Source organism: Chiloscyllium plagiosum, chromosome 20 (assembly GCF_004010195.1).
Source record: "Chiloscyllium plagiosum isolate BGI_BamShark_2017 chromosome 20, ASM401019v2, whole genome shotgun sequence".
NCBI classification, from domain to species: domain Eukaryota; kingdom Metazoa; phylum Chordata; class Chondrichthyes; order Orectolobiformes; family Hemiscylliidae; genus Chiloscyllium; species Chiloscyllium plagiosum.
The window spans coordinates 131,922-149,366 of NC_057729.1; the positions used below are offsets into that span (position 1 = coordinate 131,922).

The 17,445-nt window shown below is 44.6% G+C and overlaps 1 protein-coding gene across 1 annotated transcript in view; it reads left to right on the plus strand.

The window, feature by feature from the left end:
- LOC122559893 (piezo-type mechanosensitive ion channel component 2-like) overlaps nt 1–17,445 on the plus strand; it is a gene marked incomplete at its 5' end in the record, with an annotated part of 241,404 nt that overhangs the window by 94,821 nt on the left and 129,138 nt on the right. Inside the window, 4 exons of the mRNA XM_043710001.1 lie at nt 6,575–6,671; nt 8,373–8,541; nt 14,048–14,137; nt 15,328–15,446. Of these exons, the coding sequence (XP_043565936.1) occupies nt 6,575–6,671; nt 8,373–8,541; nt 14,048–14,137; nt 15,328–15,446 (475 nt within the window). The remainder of the gene's footprint in view (nt 1–6,574; nt 6,672–8,372; nt 8,542–14,047; nt 14,138–15,327; nt 15,447–17,445) is intronic.

Sequence of the window (17,445 nt, forward strand, 5' to 3'; positions counted from 1 at the left end):
GTGGTGGGGTCCGTTTGGAGGTGGCGGAAATGACGACGGATGATACGATGTATATGGACGTTGGTGGGGTGGTAGGTGAGGACCAGTGGGGTTCTGTCCTGGTGGCGATTGGAGGGGCGGGGCTCAAGGGCGGAGGAGCAGGAAGTGGAAGAGATGCGGTGAAGGGCATCGTCGACCACGTCTGGCGGGAAATTGCGGTCTTTGAAGAAGGAGGCCATCTGGGTTGTTCGGTATTGGAACTGGTCCTCCTGGGAGCAGATGCGGTGGAGACGAAGGAATTGGGAATATGAGATGGAATTTTTACAGGGGGCAGGGTGGGAGGAGGTGGGGAAGCAGGATTTTTTTCATTTATAATCTCAGTTACTAATCAGCAAAGTTTATTGTCGGTGCCCTTGACTCCTTCCCTCAGCTCGGGCTATGAGCAAATGTGGATTCAGTCCTGACAGCCTCAAAAATCAAAAAGTAATCATGATTTGTTTGCTCGTCAATGATGCCAGGCAGACAGTACATGATGCCAACAGTAATCCTGCACCAATTGCCCAGAAACCCATCCCTCCGTTACTGCTGACGTGCTGAGGCACACCTGACCAGCATTCGTCATTGCTTCAGTCAAATCCCGCGGGAGCTAAGAGAAGGCCATTGATTGGCTACATAAGAGCCTCACTTGGGAGGAGGCTTATTTGAAGCATAAGCACCAGTACAGACTAGTGAGTTTTGAGAAGATGTGTAGCTCAGGTTGAGGTTCTGGATGTTAGTTTGCTCACTGAGCTGGAAGATGCTTTCAGTCATTTCATCACCATACTAGGTAACATCATCAGTGAGCCTCCGGTGAAGCACGGGCGGTATGGCCCGCTTTTTATTTATGTGCTCATGTTTTCTTGGGCTGGTGATGCTATTCCACAACAGGAAATGACATCATCGCAGGAAATGACATCACCAACCCAAGGAAACCTAAACACATAAATAAAAGGTGGGGCATACCATCAGTGCTTCACCGGAGGCTCCCTGATGATGTTACCGAGTATGGTGGTGAAACGTCCGAAATCGAACCTTCCAGCTCAGCGAGCAAACCTACATCCAGTTCAGACTATCTGGGATAAATAGCCTCTTTCTGGGCTGTATATTATCTAATTAAAAGTATAAAGGAGAAGGCTAGTGGAAACCTTGTACAAATTAATTCTTTCATGGATATGAATATTGTTGGCTATCTTACCTGACCCATCTCTAATGGATAGGGTCAACTGTGGAATCTCCTGCAACCAGTAAATATTGTAGAGAGATATCAGAAGGAATCTAACAATAATAAAAACATGATTTGTGAAGAAAGATTGTGGCAAGACAATGAGAATGTCACGTCTGAGTCCAACAATTACAAGTGAGACAGCATTAACTGTCTGCGCTGGGCAAATCACATTCATACAATAGACTGTAGGTATTTTAATCAATCTGTTCAGGAATGTCATTACACACCTCTGGAGCAGCTGGGATTTTAAGCTAGATCTCCTAGCTCAGGGGGGGAACACTAACACTGTACAACACAGGCCAACAACAGGTAGTATACTTAACCAGGAACAACTGCTAAACCAGGAATGTCTGTTTAAGCATAAAAGCGTGTTTAATCAAATAAACAATTCAGAAAATGAATACAGAGTATTGAGTACAGGTGTTGGGAGGTCATGTTGCGGTTGTACAGGACATTGGTTAGGCCACTTTTGGAATATTGTGTGTAATTCTGGTCTCCTTCCTATCGGAAAGACGTTGTGAAACTTGAAAGGGTTCAGAAAAGATTTGCAAGATGTTGCCAGATTTGGAGGATTTGAGCGATAGGGAGAGGCTGAACAGGCTGGGGCTGTTTTCCCTGGAGTATCGCAGGCTGAAGAGGTTTACAAAATCATGAGGGACATGGATAGGATAAATAAACAAAGTCTTTCTTTTCCCTGGGTTGGGGGAGTCCAGATCTAGAGGGCATAGGTTTAGGGTGAGAGGGGAAGGATATACAAGGGACCTGAGGGGCAACTTTTTCATGCAGAGGGTGGTACGGGTATGGAATGAGCTGCCAGAGGAAGTGATGGAGGCTGGTACAATTGCAACATTTAAAAGGCATTTGGATGGGTATATGAATAGGAAGAGTTTGGAGGGATATGGGCCGGGTGCTGGCAGGTGGGACTAGATTGGGTTGGGATATCTGGTCGGCATGGACGGGTTGGACCGAAGGGTCTGTTTCTCTGTACATTTCTGAGTCTACGACGCTATAACTAGGGGCTCTTGTGGTGTAGTTATAGTGTATCTAACTCAGGGGTAGGGTTTAAATCCCACCTGTTCTAAAGGTATGAAATAACACTTCTGAACAGGTTGATTTTCAAACAAATTCTATACACTTTCCATATAGCTTAATGACTTAGCTCAAATAATGAAAACCTGACTGGCAATATGTGCATAACCATATTTCCAAACATATCCAAATGTTTTAAGCGGTTTTGCGGGAGCACTCTGAGAGACTTTAAACTAGTTTGGCTGGGGAACGGGAACCAGAGATACAGATCACAGAGGAGTGTAGTTATTGACCAGGCAGACATTAGACTGTAGAGAGTCCATTAGGAAGGATACACACTTGATAGGGCAAAGGGAAGGGTTAAAGTGTGTCTGTTTCAATACAAGGAGTGTCAGGAATAAGAGTGATGAACCTAGAGCAGGGATCAGTACTTAGAACTACGATGTTGTGGCCATATCAGCGAGGGATGGATTTCACTGGGGCAGGAATGGTTGCTGGATGTTCCAGAGTTTAGGTCTTTTAAAAGGAACAGGGAGGGGGGGTAAAAGAGGAGGGGGAGTAGCATTGTTAATTAGAGAGTGTATTACAGCTGCAGAAAAGGGGCGGCACGGTGGCACAGTGGTTAGCACTGCTGCCTCATAGCGCCAGAGACCCGGGTTCAATTCCCGTCTCAGGCGACTGTCTGTGTGGAGTTTGCACGTTCTCCCCGTGTCTGCGTGGGTTTCCTCCGGGTGCTCCGGTTTCCTCCCACAGTTACAAAGATGTGCAGGTCAGGTGAATTGGCCATGCTAAATTGCCCGTGGTGTTAGGTGAAGGGGCAAATGTAGGGGTATAGGTGGGTTGCGCTTCGGCGGGTCGGTGCGGACTTGTTGGGCCGAAGGGCCTGTTTCCACACTGTAAGTAAACCTTAAAAAAAAAAGGAGATTGTTGACGAGGGTTTGTCCACTGAGTCAGTATGGGTGGGAGTCAGTAACAGGGAAGGAGTTGTCACTTTATTGGGTATTTGTTACAGAGCACCGCCCCCTCCCCCAACCCCAATAACAGCAGAGAGATGGATGAACAGATTAGAGAGCAGATCCTGGAAATGTAACAGAGTCGTTGCTATGGGCGACTTCAAATTACCCAATATTGACTGGAACCTCCATAGTGTAGATGCGGGTCTGGATGGAGCCGATTTTGTCAGGTATGTCAGGAAGGATTCCTGACACAATACATAGATAGGCCGATTGGGGAAGGCCATATTGGATTTGGTACTAGGCAACGAGGCAGGCTAGGTGTCAGATCGCTCGGTGGGAGAGCATTTCGATGAGTGACCACAACTGTCTCACCTTTACCAAAGCCATGGAGAGGGATAGGAACAGACAGTGTGGGAGGTATTTAATTGGGGGAGGGGAAATTATACTGTTGTTAGACAGGAGCTGTGGAATATAAATTGGGAATAATTGTTCTATGGGAAATGCACAAGAGAAATGTGGAGGCTGTTTAAGGAGCACTTGTTGCGAGTGTTGGATGATAACCCTATTCCACTGAGACAGGCAAGGAATGGTAAGGTGAAGGAGCCTTGGATGACAAGAGAAGAGGAGCTTCTCGTCAAGAGGAAGAAGGAAGCTTACTTAAGGTTGTGGAAGCAAGGATCTGGCACAGCTTTAGAAGATTACAGGGCAGCTAGGAAAGAACTCAAAAATGGACTGAGGGGAGCTAGGAAGGGGCGTGAAAAAGCCTTGGTGGGTGAGGAATAAGAGAATGATCAGAGAGAGGGTTCGGCCGATCAGGGATAGTGAAGGGAACATGTGCCTGGAGTCTGAAGAGGTTGGGGAGGCCCTAAATGAGTTTTTTGCTTCAGTATTCACTAGAGAGAGGGACCTTGTTGATAGTGAGAACACCGTGGACCAGGTTAATAGGCTTCAACAGATTGATATTAAGGAAGTAGATGTGCTGGAAATTCTGGGAAGCATCAAGATGGATACGTTCCCAGGGCTGGACCAGATATATCCAAAGGTTACTACGGGAAGCGAGGGATGAGATTGCTGCACCTCTGGCGATGATCTTTGCATTCTCACGCTCCACGGGAGTAGTACAGGATGATTGGAGGGAGGTAATGTTGTTCCTCTGTTCAAGAAAGGGAATAGGGAAATCCCTGGGAATTACAGACCAGTTAGTCTTATTTCTGTGGTAAGCAAGGTACTGGAAAGGATGCTGAGAGATAGGATTTATGACTATTTGGAAAAACATAATTTAATTAACGATAGTCATCGTGGCTTTGTGAGGGGCAGGTCATGCCTCACAAACCTTATTGAGTTCTTTGAAGACATGATGAGACAAGTTGACAAAGGTCATGCAATGGATGTGGTGTATATGGATTTCAGTCAGGCATTTGATAAGGTTCCCCATGGTAAGCTCATTCAGAATGTTAGGAGGTATAGGATACGGGGAGATTTGGTTGTCTGGATGCAAACTGGCCGAAAGAAACAGCGAGTGGTCGTGGATGGAAAGCATTCCTCCTGGAGGTCAATGACCAGTGGTGTCCCGCAGGGATCTGTTCTTGGGCCTCTGCTCTTTGTACTTTTTATAAATGACTTGGATGAGGAAGTGGAAGGGTGAGTTAGTAAGTTTGCTGATGACACAAAGGTCGGTGGTGTTGTAGATAGTGTCAAGGTCTGTTGCGGGCTACAAGACATTGACAGGATGCAGAGCTGGGCTGAGAAGTGGCAGATGGAATTCAATCTGGATAAATGCAAAGTGATTCATTTTGGAAAGTCCAATTTGAATGCTAAATACAGGGTTAAGGACAGGGTTCTTGACAGTATGGAGGAACAGTGGGATCTTGGGTTCCACATGCATAGATCCCTCAAAGTTGCCACCCAAGTTGATAGGGTTGTTAAGAAGGCATATGGTGTTTTGGCTTTCATTAACACGGGGAGTGAGTTTAAGAGCCAGGAGGTTATGCTGCTGCTCTATAAAGCTCTGGTCAGACCACACTTGGAATATTGTGTCCAGTTCTGGTCACCTCATTATAGGAAGGATTAGATTAGATTAGATTAGATTCCCTACAGTGTGGAAACAGGCCCTTCGGCCCAACAAGTACACACCAACCCTCACCTACTCCCTTACTAATGCACCTATCACTATGGGCAATTTAGCATGGCAAATTCACCTGACCTGCTTATCTGTGGACTGTGAGAGGAAACTGAAACACCCAGAGGAAACCCACGCAGACACAGGGAGAATGTGCAAACAGTTGCCTGGTGCTGGACTCGAACCTGGGTCCCTAGCACTGCAAGGCAGCAGTGTTAACCACTGAGCCACTGTGCCGCCCCAAGGACGTAGGTGCTTTAGACAGGGTGCAGAGGAGATTTACCAGGATGCTGCCTGGATTGGAGGGCTTGTCTTATGAAGAGAGGTTGAGTGAGCTCGGGCTTTTCACACTGGAGAGAAGAAAGAAGAGAGGTGACTTGATAGAGGTGCACACGGTAATGGGAGGCGTAGAGCGAGTCGATAGCCAGAGACTTTTCCCCAGGGTAGAAATGGCTGTCACAATCATAATTTTAAGGTGACTGGAGGAAGGTTTAGGGGAGATGTCAGAGGTCGGTTCTTTACACAGAGAGTGGTGGGTACATGGAATGCACTGCCAGCGGTGGTAGTAGAGTCAGAGACATTAGGGACATTTCAGCGACTGCTGGACAAGCACATGGATGGCAATAAATTGAGGGATGTGTACGTTAGGTTGATCTTAGATTCCGATAAATGCACAGCACAACATCGTGGGCTGAAGGGCCTGTACTGTGCTGTACTGTTCTATGTTCTAACAGTTTTCACTTGAGCAACAGTGTACACTTAGCAGTTGAGAATATGCATTGAACCAAGTATGTGCATTTAGCTGAGGATGTGTACTAAACTGAGAGTGTACACTGAAGCAATGGTATCTGATTAGGGTAACTAATCCCTGACTATATGTTGTAAGGCAGTGGTGGATAGCTTCTTCACTGCCACAGGAGTCAAATGGTTATTGGGGGCAGACAGGAAAGTGGAGCTGAAGCAACTATCACTTGGGCTATGATGTTATTAAATGGCACAGTAGATTTCAGGGGCCGAATGGTCTTCTCTGATGTACATTCATATGTTGATTTATGTTCCTGAGTATTGGTTCACACTTTGCTGATTTCTAGTACAAGTGAGACAGGAACCTCAATCCGAAAAAGGGAGAGCAGGATTTGAGCTTAACACTGAGAACATGAAATGACAGTTATCGTGACAAATTATTCAGGGTTTATTAATTGCTAATCAGCAATTGCTCTCCGGCAGATTGGCTCCTGTGTCTACTTGAAGAGTTTGCTTGAGAAGAGCTGTTGGGTAGTACAGACATTCGGCATGGCCTGCACGATCAAAGATTACAATCTCCGTAAGTGACGACTGTTTCATCCATTGCTCAGTAATATTAGAAAGAAATAAACTCCTTGGGTAGGGATCCAGAATGTAAGGGCCACTTCACTGGCTCTGACTCATCACACTGCTTGTATTGAATAACTCAAAAATATCCTGTAAACACATGAGGAATGCAGGTGAGGAATGCACATGAGGAATCTATTCAGCCCCAGCACAAACTCCGTTCCCTTGTCACTGACAATATCCATCCCCTTAGACCCAGCCTGATGCCAAACCAGATTCTTCCCACCACCAGCATGCTGTTTGACATCGGTTAAGTCTAACCTGTTTAACCCTAACCTTTGCTGACATATAATGAGTACAAAGTTTTGCTCACTCAAACTGCCCTGCTTTTGCTACATTGGTTCTGATTGGGCAAGGTTTTGATTTTAAAATCTCTCTGCATTTTGCAACCCCAACACGGGCTCGCTCATTCCCATCACGCTAATGTCCATGGTTTATTAGACTGGAGGAAGATCTCCACATACTTCCAGTTCCAGCTTCTTGCTAGTCTTGTTAGACTGTGTGCCAGCTCTCACTACCCTAGTGCCTTCACACATAAAGGCCGGCTGGAAAGACATTGGGAGGCAAGCAGTGCCTATTGAACCTCAGGCTTAATGGTAAGGTCCTGGGAAGTGTTGCCGAACAAAGAGACCTTGGGGTGCTGGTTTATAGTTTCTTGAAGCTGAAAATGTGTTGCTGGAACAGCGCAGCAGGTCAGGTAGCATCCAAGGAACAGGAGAATCGACGTTTCGGGCATAAGCCCTTCTTCAGGAATTCCTGAAGAAGGGCTTATGCCTGAAACGTCGATTCTCCTGCTCCTTGGATGCTGCCTGACCTGCTGTGCTTTTCCAGCAACACATTTTCAGCTCTGATCTCCAGCATCTGCAGCCCTCACTTTCTCCTATAGTTTCTTGAAGGTGAGTCACAGGTAGGCAGGGTAGTGAAGAAGGCGTTTGGTACCCTTGCCTCCGTTGGTCAATGCACTGAGTATAGGAGTTGGGGGGTTATGTTGCGGCTGTACAGGACATTGGTTAGGCCTTTTGGAATACTGCATTCAGTTCTGCTCTCCCTGCTATTGGAAGGATGTTGTGAAACTTGAAAGGATGCAGAAAAGATTTACAAGACTGTTGCTAGGGTTGGAGGGTTTGAGCGATAGGCTGAATAGACTGGGGTTATTTTCCCTGGAGGGTCGGAGTTTGAAGGATAACTTTAAAGAAGTTCATAAATCTTGAGGGGCGTGGATAGGATGAATAGCCACGATGTTTTCCCCAGGATAGGGAAGTTCAAGACGAGAGGGCGCAGATTTAAGGTGAGAGAGGAAAGATTTAAAAGGGACCTAAGGGGCAGCTTTTGCACTCAAAGGGTGGTACATGTTTGGAATGAGCTGCCAGAGGAAATGAGGAGGCTGGTACAGTTACAACATTTAAAAGGCATCTGGATGGGTGCATGAATAGGAAGGGATTAGAGGGATATGAGCCAAAAGCTGGCAAATGAATCTACATTAATTTAAGATATCTGGTCAACATGGATGACTTGGACCGAAGGCTCTGTTTCTGTGTTGTATATCTCTGTAATACTCATGTGAGCAGAAGGTTTCTGACTGGCTGGCTGCCTTTCTCTGGTTACGCATTGATTTCTAATGGAAGTTTACTATATTTTTGGTCTGTGTTTTCAGCAAATAAAGATGACTTGCTTGAAAGCTGTGAGGTTCCAAATAAGCAGGCAGGCATTATTTGGGACAGTACCTGCTTCCTCTTCCTGCTAGCCCAGAGGAGGGTCTTCCTGAGTTACTACTTCCTACATGTTGTGGCAGACCTAAAGGCTTCCAAACTGCTGGCAGCAAGGTAAGAATGAATTCCTGGAACCCATCGTATGTTATTGTGGACTGTGGCTAAAGCACTTCACCAGAGGCTCCTTCTTCAATGCTCACATCAATGAGATCCCACTTTCCTCAGCTGACAAGTACCGCAACTGGTGGACTTAGTCTCCATTTTGCTGTAAAACTACATCTCCCTATTTCAATTCCTTGTTGAAGCTGAATAAGTTGCTCTTACCTGGAATGATAATCGGGATCCCTGGTTTTCTCAGCATTGAAGTCCAGCCTTTATTAGATATTCCATGTGTGGGGCCACTAAATAATGTCATGGGATCTTAAATATCGATCCAAACAGTTAGCCAATATTTAAATCAGAAGCTGTTATCCCCAACAGTGTAGCACTCACTCAACAATGCTTTGAAATATCACATTATATTACATGACCCAATCCTGGATTCACTTTAAATCCACAGCCTTTTGAATCAGGCAAAGACTAACTAATGGAACTTAATTAGATATTATACTAATGGATTTTTCAGATTCCTCAACACTATAGTTACTGTGGGCATCACTACGCAAAGATCATGTTCCCTCAGGAATAACAATGGGGTGGTGCAGTGGCTCAGTGGTTAGCACTGCTACCTCCCAATGCCAGGGACCAAGTTCAATTCCACCCTCGAGCAATGGCCTGTGTGGAGTTTGCGCATTCTCCCAGTGTCTGCATGGGTTTCCCCCAAGTGCTCCAGTTTCCTCCCACAGTCCAAAGCTGTGCAGGTTAGATGGACTGGCCATGCTAAAATTGCCTGTAGTGTCTAGGGATGTGTGCATTGGCTGTGGTGTATGCGAGGATAGGAGGATTGGTCTAGGTGGGATGCTCTTCAGAGGGTCTGTGTGGATTTGATGGGCCAGATGGCCTACTCCCACACTGTAGGAATTCTGTGATTCTCAATGATTATAAAAACAATCTAAATTTCAAAACAAAAGACAGAAATGAATAGGCAACTATATAAATGTGAAGCTCAGTGATTGTTGTGTGTTGCACTGAGTAAGACTAACTGCATGTAGCCATTATTGAACAATGTTCTTTACACTTCCCAGCAGAGAGGGCAGAAGGGAGGGAATGAAATCCCTATATACTGTATAGCAATATATTACACTACCTCCTCATTTTCAAAAGGAACTTTGAATATAAAATATAACAATACCTGTACATAATTCATGGGCAGGTAGTGTCTTAGTGATATTGTCACTGGCCTAGGCCAGTAATTCACAGGCCTAGGCTAATGCTCTGGTGAAATGAGTTTGCATCCCATGATACCAGACTGTCAAATTTGAATTCAGTAAAAGCCAAGATATTTAAAGTTGGCTTAATGATGACCATGTGATCAATGTCAACACACACAAATATACAATTAGTTCACTCATGTCCTTTAGTGAAGGAAATCTGCTGTCCTTACCTGGTCTGGCCTATATGTGACTCCAGAGCCGCAGCAATGTGGATGAATCATCAACACCCTCTGGGCAATTAGGGATGAGCAGTTAGGAATTGCTGGCCCAGCTGGCAACACCAACATCCCATTGATGGAAATGAAAAATAATAATTTCCCAGAGTGCAGTATGACAAAACTAATTCTAACAATTCATAGGCTGAGTTGCAGAATTGATTTTTTTTTTGTAATTACAACTAAAACCTATGTGGCCAATATTTCCAGAGTAGTTTACATATAAAAAATTAATACATTTACTTAGTACCAGTATGTCTTTAACACAAATATCAGCATTTGGCAAGAATTATTGAAAAGAGCTTATTCCTTTTCCTTCCTCTTAATTAAACTATCCGACTGCTATAGTTTTCTCAGAGCAACAAGAAATACCTGTTTCCACTCTCCAAGGCCAATAGAAGTATTGATAGTCGGTGAAATCGGAAAATGTGTCTCAGAATAAGAAATGATCAAAGCTTTTCACAATCTTTGTATCCAAAGACGAGGGGAAGAATCATATATGGGGTCTGAGGGATGTGAGCTGTGGGTGGGTGTGTGGCATTGTGTTGTGGGGAAAATCACCAACCTCAGAGTCCCAGTCGGGATTCAATGACAAAGTTTATTGTACAAGGAAATACCAGAGCTCTGGGGAGAGAAAGACACCAACAGCACAGAGGTCAGCTGTGAGTCTTCTCTCAGCCCGGAGCACATGTCAAGATACTTTTATACATGTTGTGACATAATAGGTCAGTGATGAGATTATTGTCTCTGTAACATGGTTTGTTTATTGTAAACACTGCAGAATCATTAACGGTTTCAGTCCAGTCATTGTCAGTTCCAGCGCAGCCTTTGTTCATTTCAGCGCGGTCGTTGTCAGTTTCAGCGCAGACACTGTCAGTTTCAATGTCTGCATGGAAGTCCATTGCTGTAGTAATGGGCACTAATCGCTCTTCCTGAGAAGGACGATTACTGCAGCCCTGACTATTATCACTCTGTAGGAGTTAGTATCAAACTGTTAGCATTTCTATCAAAGGTGTTGGCTGGACCCAGACACTTTAGCAGGCAGTAAACATTACTGATGTATATTCTCTCCCCCACCTGCCTTAAACTAATCAACTACATTATGGGTGCATTGTGCTGGCATTCTGGTGGCCCTAGGCTGTGTCTGTATCTGCTCTGCTGTCTCTCTCTCCATATTGAGGTCCGGCCACCATCTTGTGTGTCAAATGGCCAACTTATGGCTCAGTGGCCATCTTGTGTGTCCGTGTGCCTAGAGTCACCCTGCCCCGTGCCATCTCCCACTTCAGCACAATCAGACAACAGAACCAACAAGGCCTTGATATCGAGATCATCTCATCTCACTCCATCTTTTATGCTTTCCACAAGTGGCATGGTAAGATTCTCACTGGGCAAGATGTCAAGTAATGCTCACTGTTCAATGACTTGTTAATGCCACAACTCCCCTCATTAATATTCAGACTGCCATCTTCCCGAACTCACGAAATAAGCTCAACGTGGGGAAATCGCACTAGGAACCTGGAGCATGTATCTTATGGATTCAGTTTGCCACTTGCTCCCAATTTATCTCCATGTAGGAAACCAGGCACAGACTCCACAGACCATCCCCTTTGGGCTCTGTCCGCATTTACAGACAGTGGCATCTGACATGTTCCAATCTTGAAGAGCCCTCATGGTATAACTCTGATTCTGCACTTGAATTATACTCTGATTTTAATGCTGCAGATACTGTGTGATCAGGAACACACACTCAGCTCATGGACTGGACCAGACTACGCCTCCATGCCCTTTGCTAACCGTCACAGTACGCACTCAGTGTAAACCGACATGGAGGCTGACAGCGGCTGTGCCTTGCATTGCTTTGCCTTTTTGTGTTTTGCCCCCTTAGCTAGATGTGTGAGGTTCATCTTGCTGTACTGTTTAGTGCAAACAAAGCTTGGCAGATTGTCTTAGTTCTCAGCAGACTTCAGTACAGTCAAGGAGGACAGCTTTCACTCAGAAGCTCCCGACACAGTAACTCAAGGGCAGCCTTCAATACCAGTCCAGGCCCTACTCTGCGAGGTGAGGACTAGGAATCTCTCCTCATAAGGGGTGAGGAGCTGAATATTGGGTAGCTCACCACTCACCTGGACTCTTAAGAGGCAGATGTATCGGGAGATGAGGTTCAATGCAGAGAATGTAATATGATGCATTTTGGTCGGAAGAACACTGAAAGATAATATAAAAGAGAGGATACAATTCTAAAGCAAATGCAGGAGCAGAGGGACCTGGGTGTACCTGTGTGCAGATCATTGAAGGTGTGGGACAAGTGGAGAGAGCAGTAAATAAAGTTTAATAGTCTATTGATGGGGGGATAGAGTGAGGAGATGATGTTAAACTGGTACAAGACGCTTGTTAGACCTCAATTAGAGTAATGTGTACATTTGTGGGTGTCACATTCTAGGAAAGATATGAATGCATTGGAGAGAGTGCAGAAGTAATGTACAAGAATGTGACGTTCCAGGAATGAGAAACTTCAGTTTGAGGACAGATTGAAGGAGTTGGAACTGTTCACCTTGGAGATAAGAAGGCTCAGATGAATTGTGATAGAGGTTCTCAAAATCATGAGCCAGGCTGGGTAGTGTAAATAAGGAGAAACCGATTCCACTTTTAAAAGAAAAAATAACAAGAGGGAATAGGTTTAACGTACAAACGCAGCAAGAATGACGTGAACAAACATTTGTTTGCACAGCCAGTAGTTAGCATTGCCAGGAAATGTGGTGGAGGCAGGTTAGGTTGAGGCATTCAAGAGGGCCTTGGATGGTTACTTGGACAGAAATGGTGTGCAGGGAGATGGGGAACAGGCTGGAGACTGGCAGTAGGGAATAGAACTGGTGCAGGCACAGTGGGCTGAATGGCCTCTTTCTGCACTGTAAACAGTTCTGTGATTCTGAGATGAAAACGAGTAGCGCTGGACCATGTTAGGAAGTGTCCTGAATGAGGGAGTTGGCAGCACAAAGGCTAGGCAGGGTTTGTGGTGTTGGGGGTAGCGCTGGGAGAGAGTAAATGAGCAAACATGTTGCAGGCAATAGTGAGATTGGGAGAACATGAGTCTTGGTGGGAGATGGGTGCAGTAGCAGAGATAGACTGAGTGTGAGGTATCAGAGAGAAGATGGTTAGCAGAATAAAATTTAGAATAAAGAGCTGACACAATTATCACCAAGTATTGTTGATTGTTGTAAAAAACAATTACTGTCCTTAAGGGAAGGAAATCTGCCATCCTAATCTGATCTGACCTTTGTGTGACTCCAAATCCTCAACATTATAGTAGGGGAGTTCAAAGCTTAGGGGATGTGTTTTTAAGGTGAGAGGAGAAAGATTTAGAAGGGACCTGAGGGATAACTTCTTTACACAGAGGCGGTCCTTACGTAGACTGAACTGCCAGAGAAGGTGGTAGATGCTGGTGCAGTTATAAGATATTTGGACAGGTACATGAATAGGAAAAGTTCAGAGGATAATGTGCCAACTGCTGCAATGGTGGGATTTGTTTGATGTGGGAAACTTGATCGGATGAGCGAGTTGGACCGAAGGGTCTGTTTCCGTGCTGTATGACTGTACCTTCTGGGAAAGTAGGGAATGGGCAATAAGTACTGGCCTGGCTTGCCATACCCACATCCATGGATGGATTAAAGACCAACTAGATTCTGAAAATCAAAAAATAGCCCTCAAACCAAGCCATTGAAGATGTTTTATGGTTGATTTAGTAAGAAATAATGAAACATGCTCAATTTCAGTTAGATTTTATTTAATAACATTGTTTGCGCCTCCTATCAGAGGGGGCAGTAGATGTGACTCCAAACCCATTGCAATGTCCTTGACTCTTGACTGCTCTGTGAAAAGCAAGCCACTCAGTTTAAGGACAATAAGGGATGGGCAATAAATTCTGGCTTTGTTGGTGATGCCCACATCTCATGAGTGAAAATCGTTTAATAAAAAAAGTTGAGTTGATGAGCAAATGAGATACAAGTGATTCATTCGTTTCTTCTGTTTGCACAGAGGAGCTGAACTATTTGAAGCTAAAGTTAAGAAAGGAGTTACAGCAAGACTAGAGAAAGAGAGGTTATCCATGGAGATGCTGAAAAAACAGTAAGTTTAATTTTAAAAATGATTAGCGTTGTACACGCATGAAAAGGTGCAGTAAAATCTAGAGTTCCCTCACACTCCGATTTAACCCTGAGAAACCAAATTTACAATGTTATCCATCATTGTCTAAAGTCCTAAATCCCATTGTGAACCACGAATCCACTGATTGACCAAACAGTGGCAAGCTGAAAATGTGTTGCTGGAAAAGCGCAGCAGGTCAGGCAGCATCCAAGGAGCAGGAGAATCGACGTTTCGGGCATAAGCCCTTCTTCAGGAATGAGGAAAGTTCAATCTGTTGTCAAATAAAGGTACCCAATTATGCTGATGGAAATCACTCAAAAGGAGTGTACACCTTTCTGTACATCTGCGTACATTCTGTACTCAGCAACATAAGGAGAGCCAAGAGAAAAGCTGCCTGGGAGCATGTAATAGACATTTAGATGCTTAGAAGAACGCGTCAATGTTAAACCCCTCAGAGTGTGTCACACTAATTTCTTTCTGGTAGAATGACAATGGTGGGAGATGGTTTTGTACATTTTATTAGAATAGCTTAATAGCCTAGGCAGGAATAAGATCTCTCCCCTTGACAGGGAGTCAAATGTTGGCCACTGTGATAGAAGCAATAAACCCAAATGGAATGTCAGGAGAAATTCTTATTCCCAGTGAGGGAACATTCAATACTGAGGTTCTTTTCGGAGCTAAAATAAGCGTTGAACTCAATCAGAAGGAGTTATTGACTGGGCCATCAATGCTAATGCTGCAATTACAATGAGTGGGCAGGTAAATCTTGCAGCTAACTGAGAGACCAAAGGCTCAGAGTGCGGCAGCCTCTGTGGTCGTTGGGTTATTTAGAAGCTAGTATGTTCCATTGTGTGAGAAAGAAAGGGGAACTATTGTCCCTGTTTTCAGAAATTTCCTGCTGACATAACTCCACAGAGGCCAGTATCCTGTCACCAAACCAGCAGTTATTTACACGTGCGAAGTCCTTGACTCTGCTTCAGCTCTGAGTGTCAAAATGTCTGAATGTCTGACACTCCCTTTTTTATTTGTCAACCAGGATTCCCTGATTGGGGCTTTTAATCTGGTCCAGTCAGGGAACTCATATTCTATGAGGTCCATCTGGCTGACCTTGTCATAGTCACCACACTTTCTCTTCTCACTTTTCCTCTTCCTCCTCCATCCCTCTACATTAGGATGGAAAGGATCAGGGCCAAACAGAAACACCAACGAATGACAACACTCGTGCCAAAACCTGCTGAGACTTCATATAGAATCAGTCGGCTCGAAGCAGAGAATCAGGGAGTATGTTCAGGTATGTCTCCTTTCTTCAGAGTATTTCAAGTGAGTAATTAACTCAATGGTCGCATATGTTACCCGCATATGGAGGATGAATTTCCTCTGGGAGTAGTGAATCTGTGGAATTCATTACCACAGAGGACTGTTGAAGGTGGATCATTAAGTATATTCAAGGCAGAAAGACAGATTTTTAATCAGTAAGGGATTCGAGGGTTATAGGGAAAAGGCAAGAATGTGGATTTGAGGATTGTTGATCAGCCATGATATCATTGAATGGTAGAATATAGTTGATAGGCCAAATGACTTTCTTTTGCACGCAAGCTGGTGGTCACATGGAGACTATCTAGCCTGTTGGGAGAGGTAGCACTATAACTAGAGGCTGGGATCCTATGCTATTGATTCCATATTAATGTCTGTGCCTCTGGATTGGTTGATTCTCCTGAGTTTCTGATTCTGATCAACTGGTTTTGATGTGTTTTTAGATGGTAACAATCGAGAAGAAACCATTCATAAATCTGAAGTTTGCTCATTCTTGCTCCTTGTGACCCATCCTAAATAAGACTATAAGACATAGGAGCAGAATTAGGCCGTTTGGCCCATCGAGTCTGCTCCACTATTTGATTCTGGTTGAAATGTTTCTCAACCCTATTCTCCTTCTTCTCCCCATAACCCATGATTCCTTTACTAATCAAGAACCTATCTCTGTCTTAAATGCACTCAATGATTTGACCTCTACAGACCTCTGAGGAGGTAACAAGCAGATTAGACCATGGAGAGCCAATGGATGTTATCTACCTGGACTTCCAGAAGGCCTTTGATAAGGTGCTGTACAAGAAGCTACTGAATAAGATAAGGGCCCATGGTATTAGAGGCAAGGTACTAGCATGGACAGAAGATTGGCTGTCTGACAGGAGGCAGAGAGTTGGGGATGAAAGCCAGTGACTAGTATTGTTCCACAAGGGTCAGTGCTGGGACTGTAATTTTTCACTTTATAGATTAATGATCTGGATGAAGGAACTGAGGGCATTCTGGCTAAGTTTGCAGATGATACAAAGATAGGTGGAGGGGCAGGTAGTATTGAGGAGGCAGGGAGGCTGAAGAAGGATTTGGACAGGTTAGGAAAGTGGGCAAAGAAGTGGAAAATGAAATACAACATGGAAATGTGTGAGGTCATGCACTTTGGTAGGAAGAATAGAGGCATGGACTATTCTCTAAATAGAGACCTACAGCACAAAGACAGTCGATTTGGCCGAAACTGGTCCATACCGACCAAAATATCCACCGACGCTAACCCCATTTCCTTGCACTTGGCCCATATCCTTCTAAACCTTTCCTAACCATGTGTTTGTCCAAATGCCTTTTAAATTTTGTTAATGTACACACCTCAACCACTTCCACTGGCAGCTCATTCTATATACGTACCACCCTCTGTGTAAAAAAAGTTGCCCCTCAAGTTCTCTTTTATTCTTTCCTCTCTAACCTTAAATTGATGCCCTCTAGTCCTCGATTCCCCAACTCTGGGAAAAAGTCTGTGTATTAACCCCATGTATACCTTGCATGATCTTATACACTTCTGTTAGATCCCCCGCTCAGTCTCCTATGCTCTAAAGAAAAATGTCCTAGTTGTCGAACATCTCCCTGTAACACATCACATTGAGTCCTGGCAACATCCTTGTAACTTTCTTCTGCAATTTTCCAGTTTAATAACATTCTTCCTGTATCAAGGTGACCAAAACTGATCACAATGCTCCAGGTGTGGCCTCATCCATGTCCTGTACAACTGCAACATATCTTCCCAAATTCTATACTTAGTTGTTGTGGTTCTGTTCGCCGAGCTGGAAATTTTTGTTGCAAACGTTTCGTCCCCTGTCTAGGTGACATCCTCAGTGCTTGGGAGCCTCCTGTGAAGCGCTTCTGTGGTGTTTCCTCCGGCATTTATAGTGGCCTGTCCCTGCCGCTTCCGGTTGTCAGTTTCAGCTGTCCGCTGCAGTGGCCGGTATATTGGGTCCAGGTCT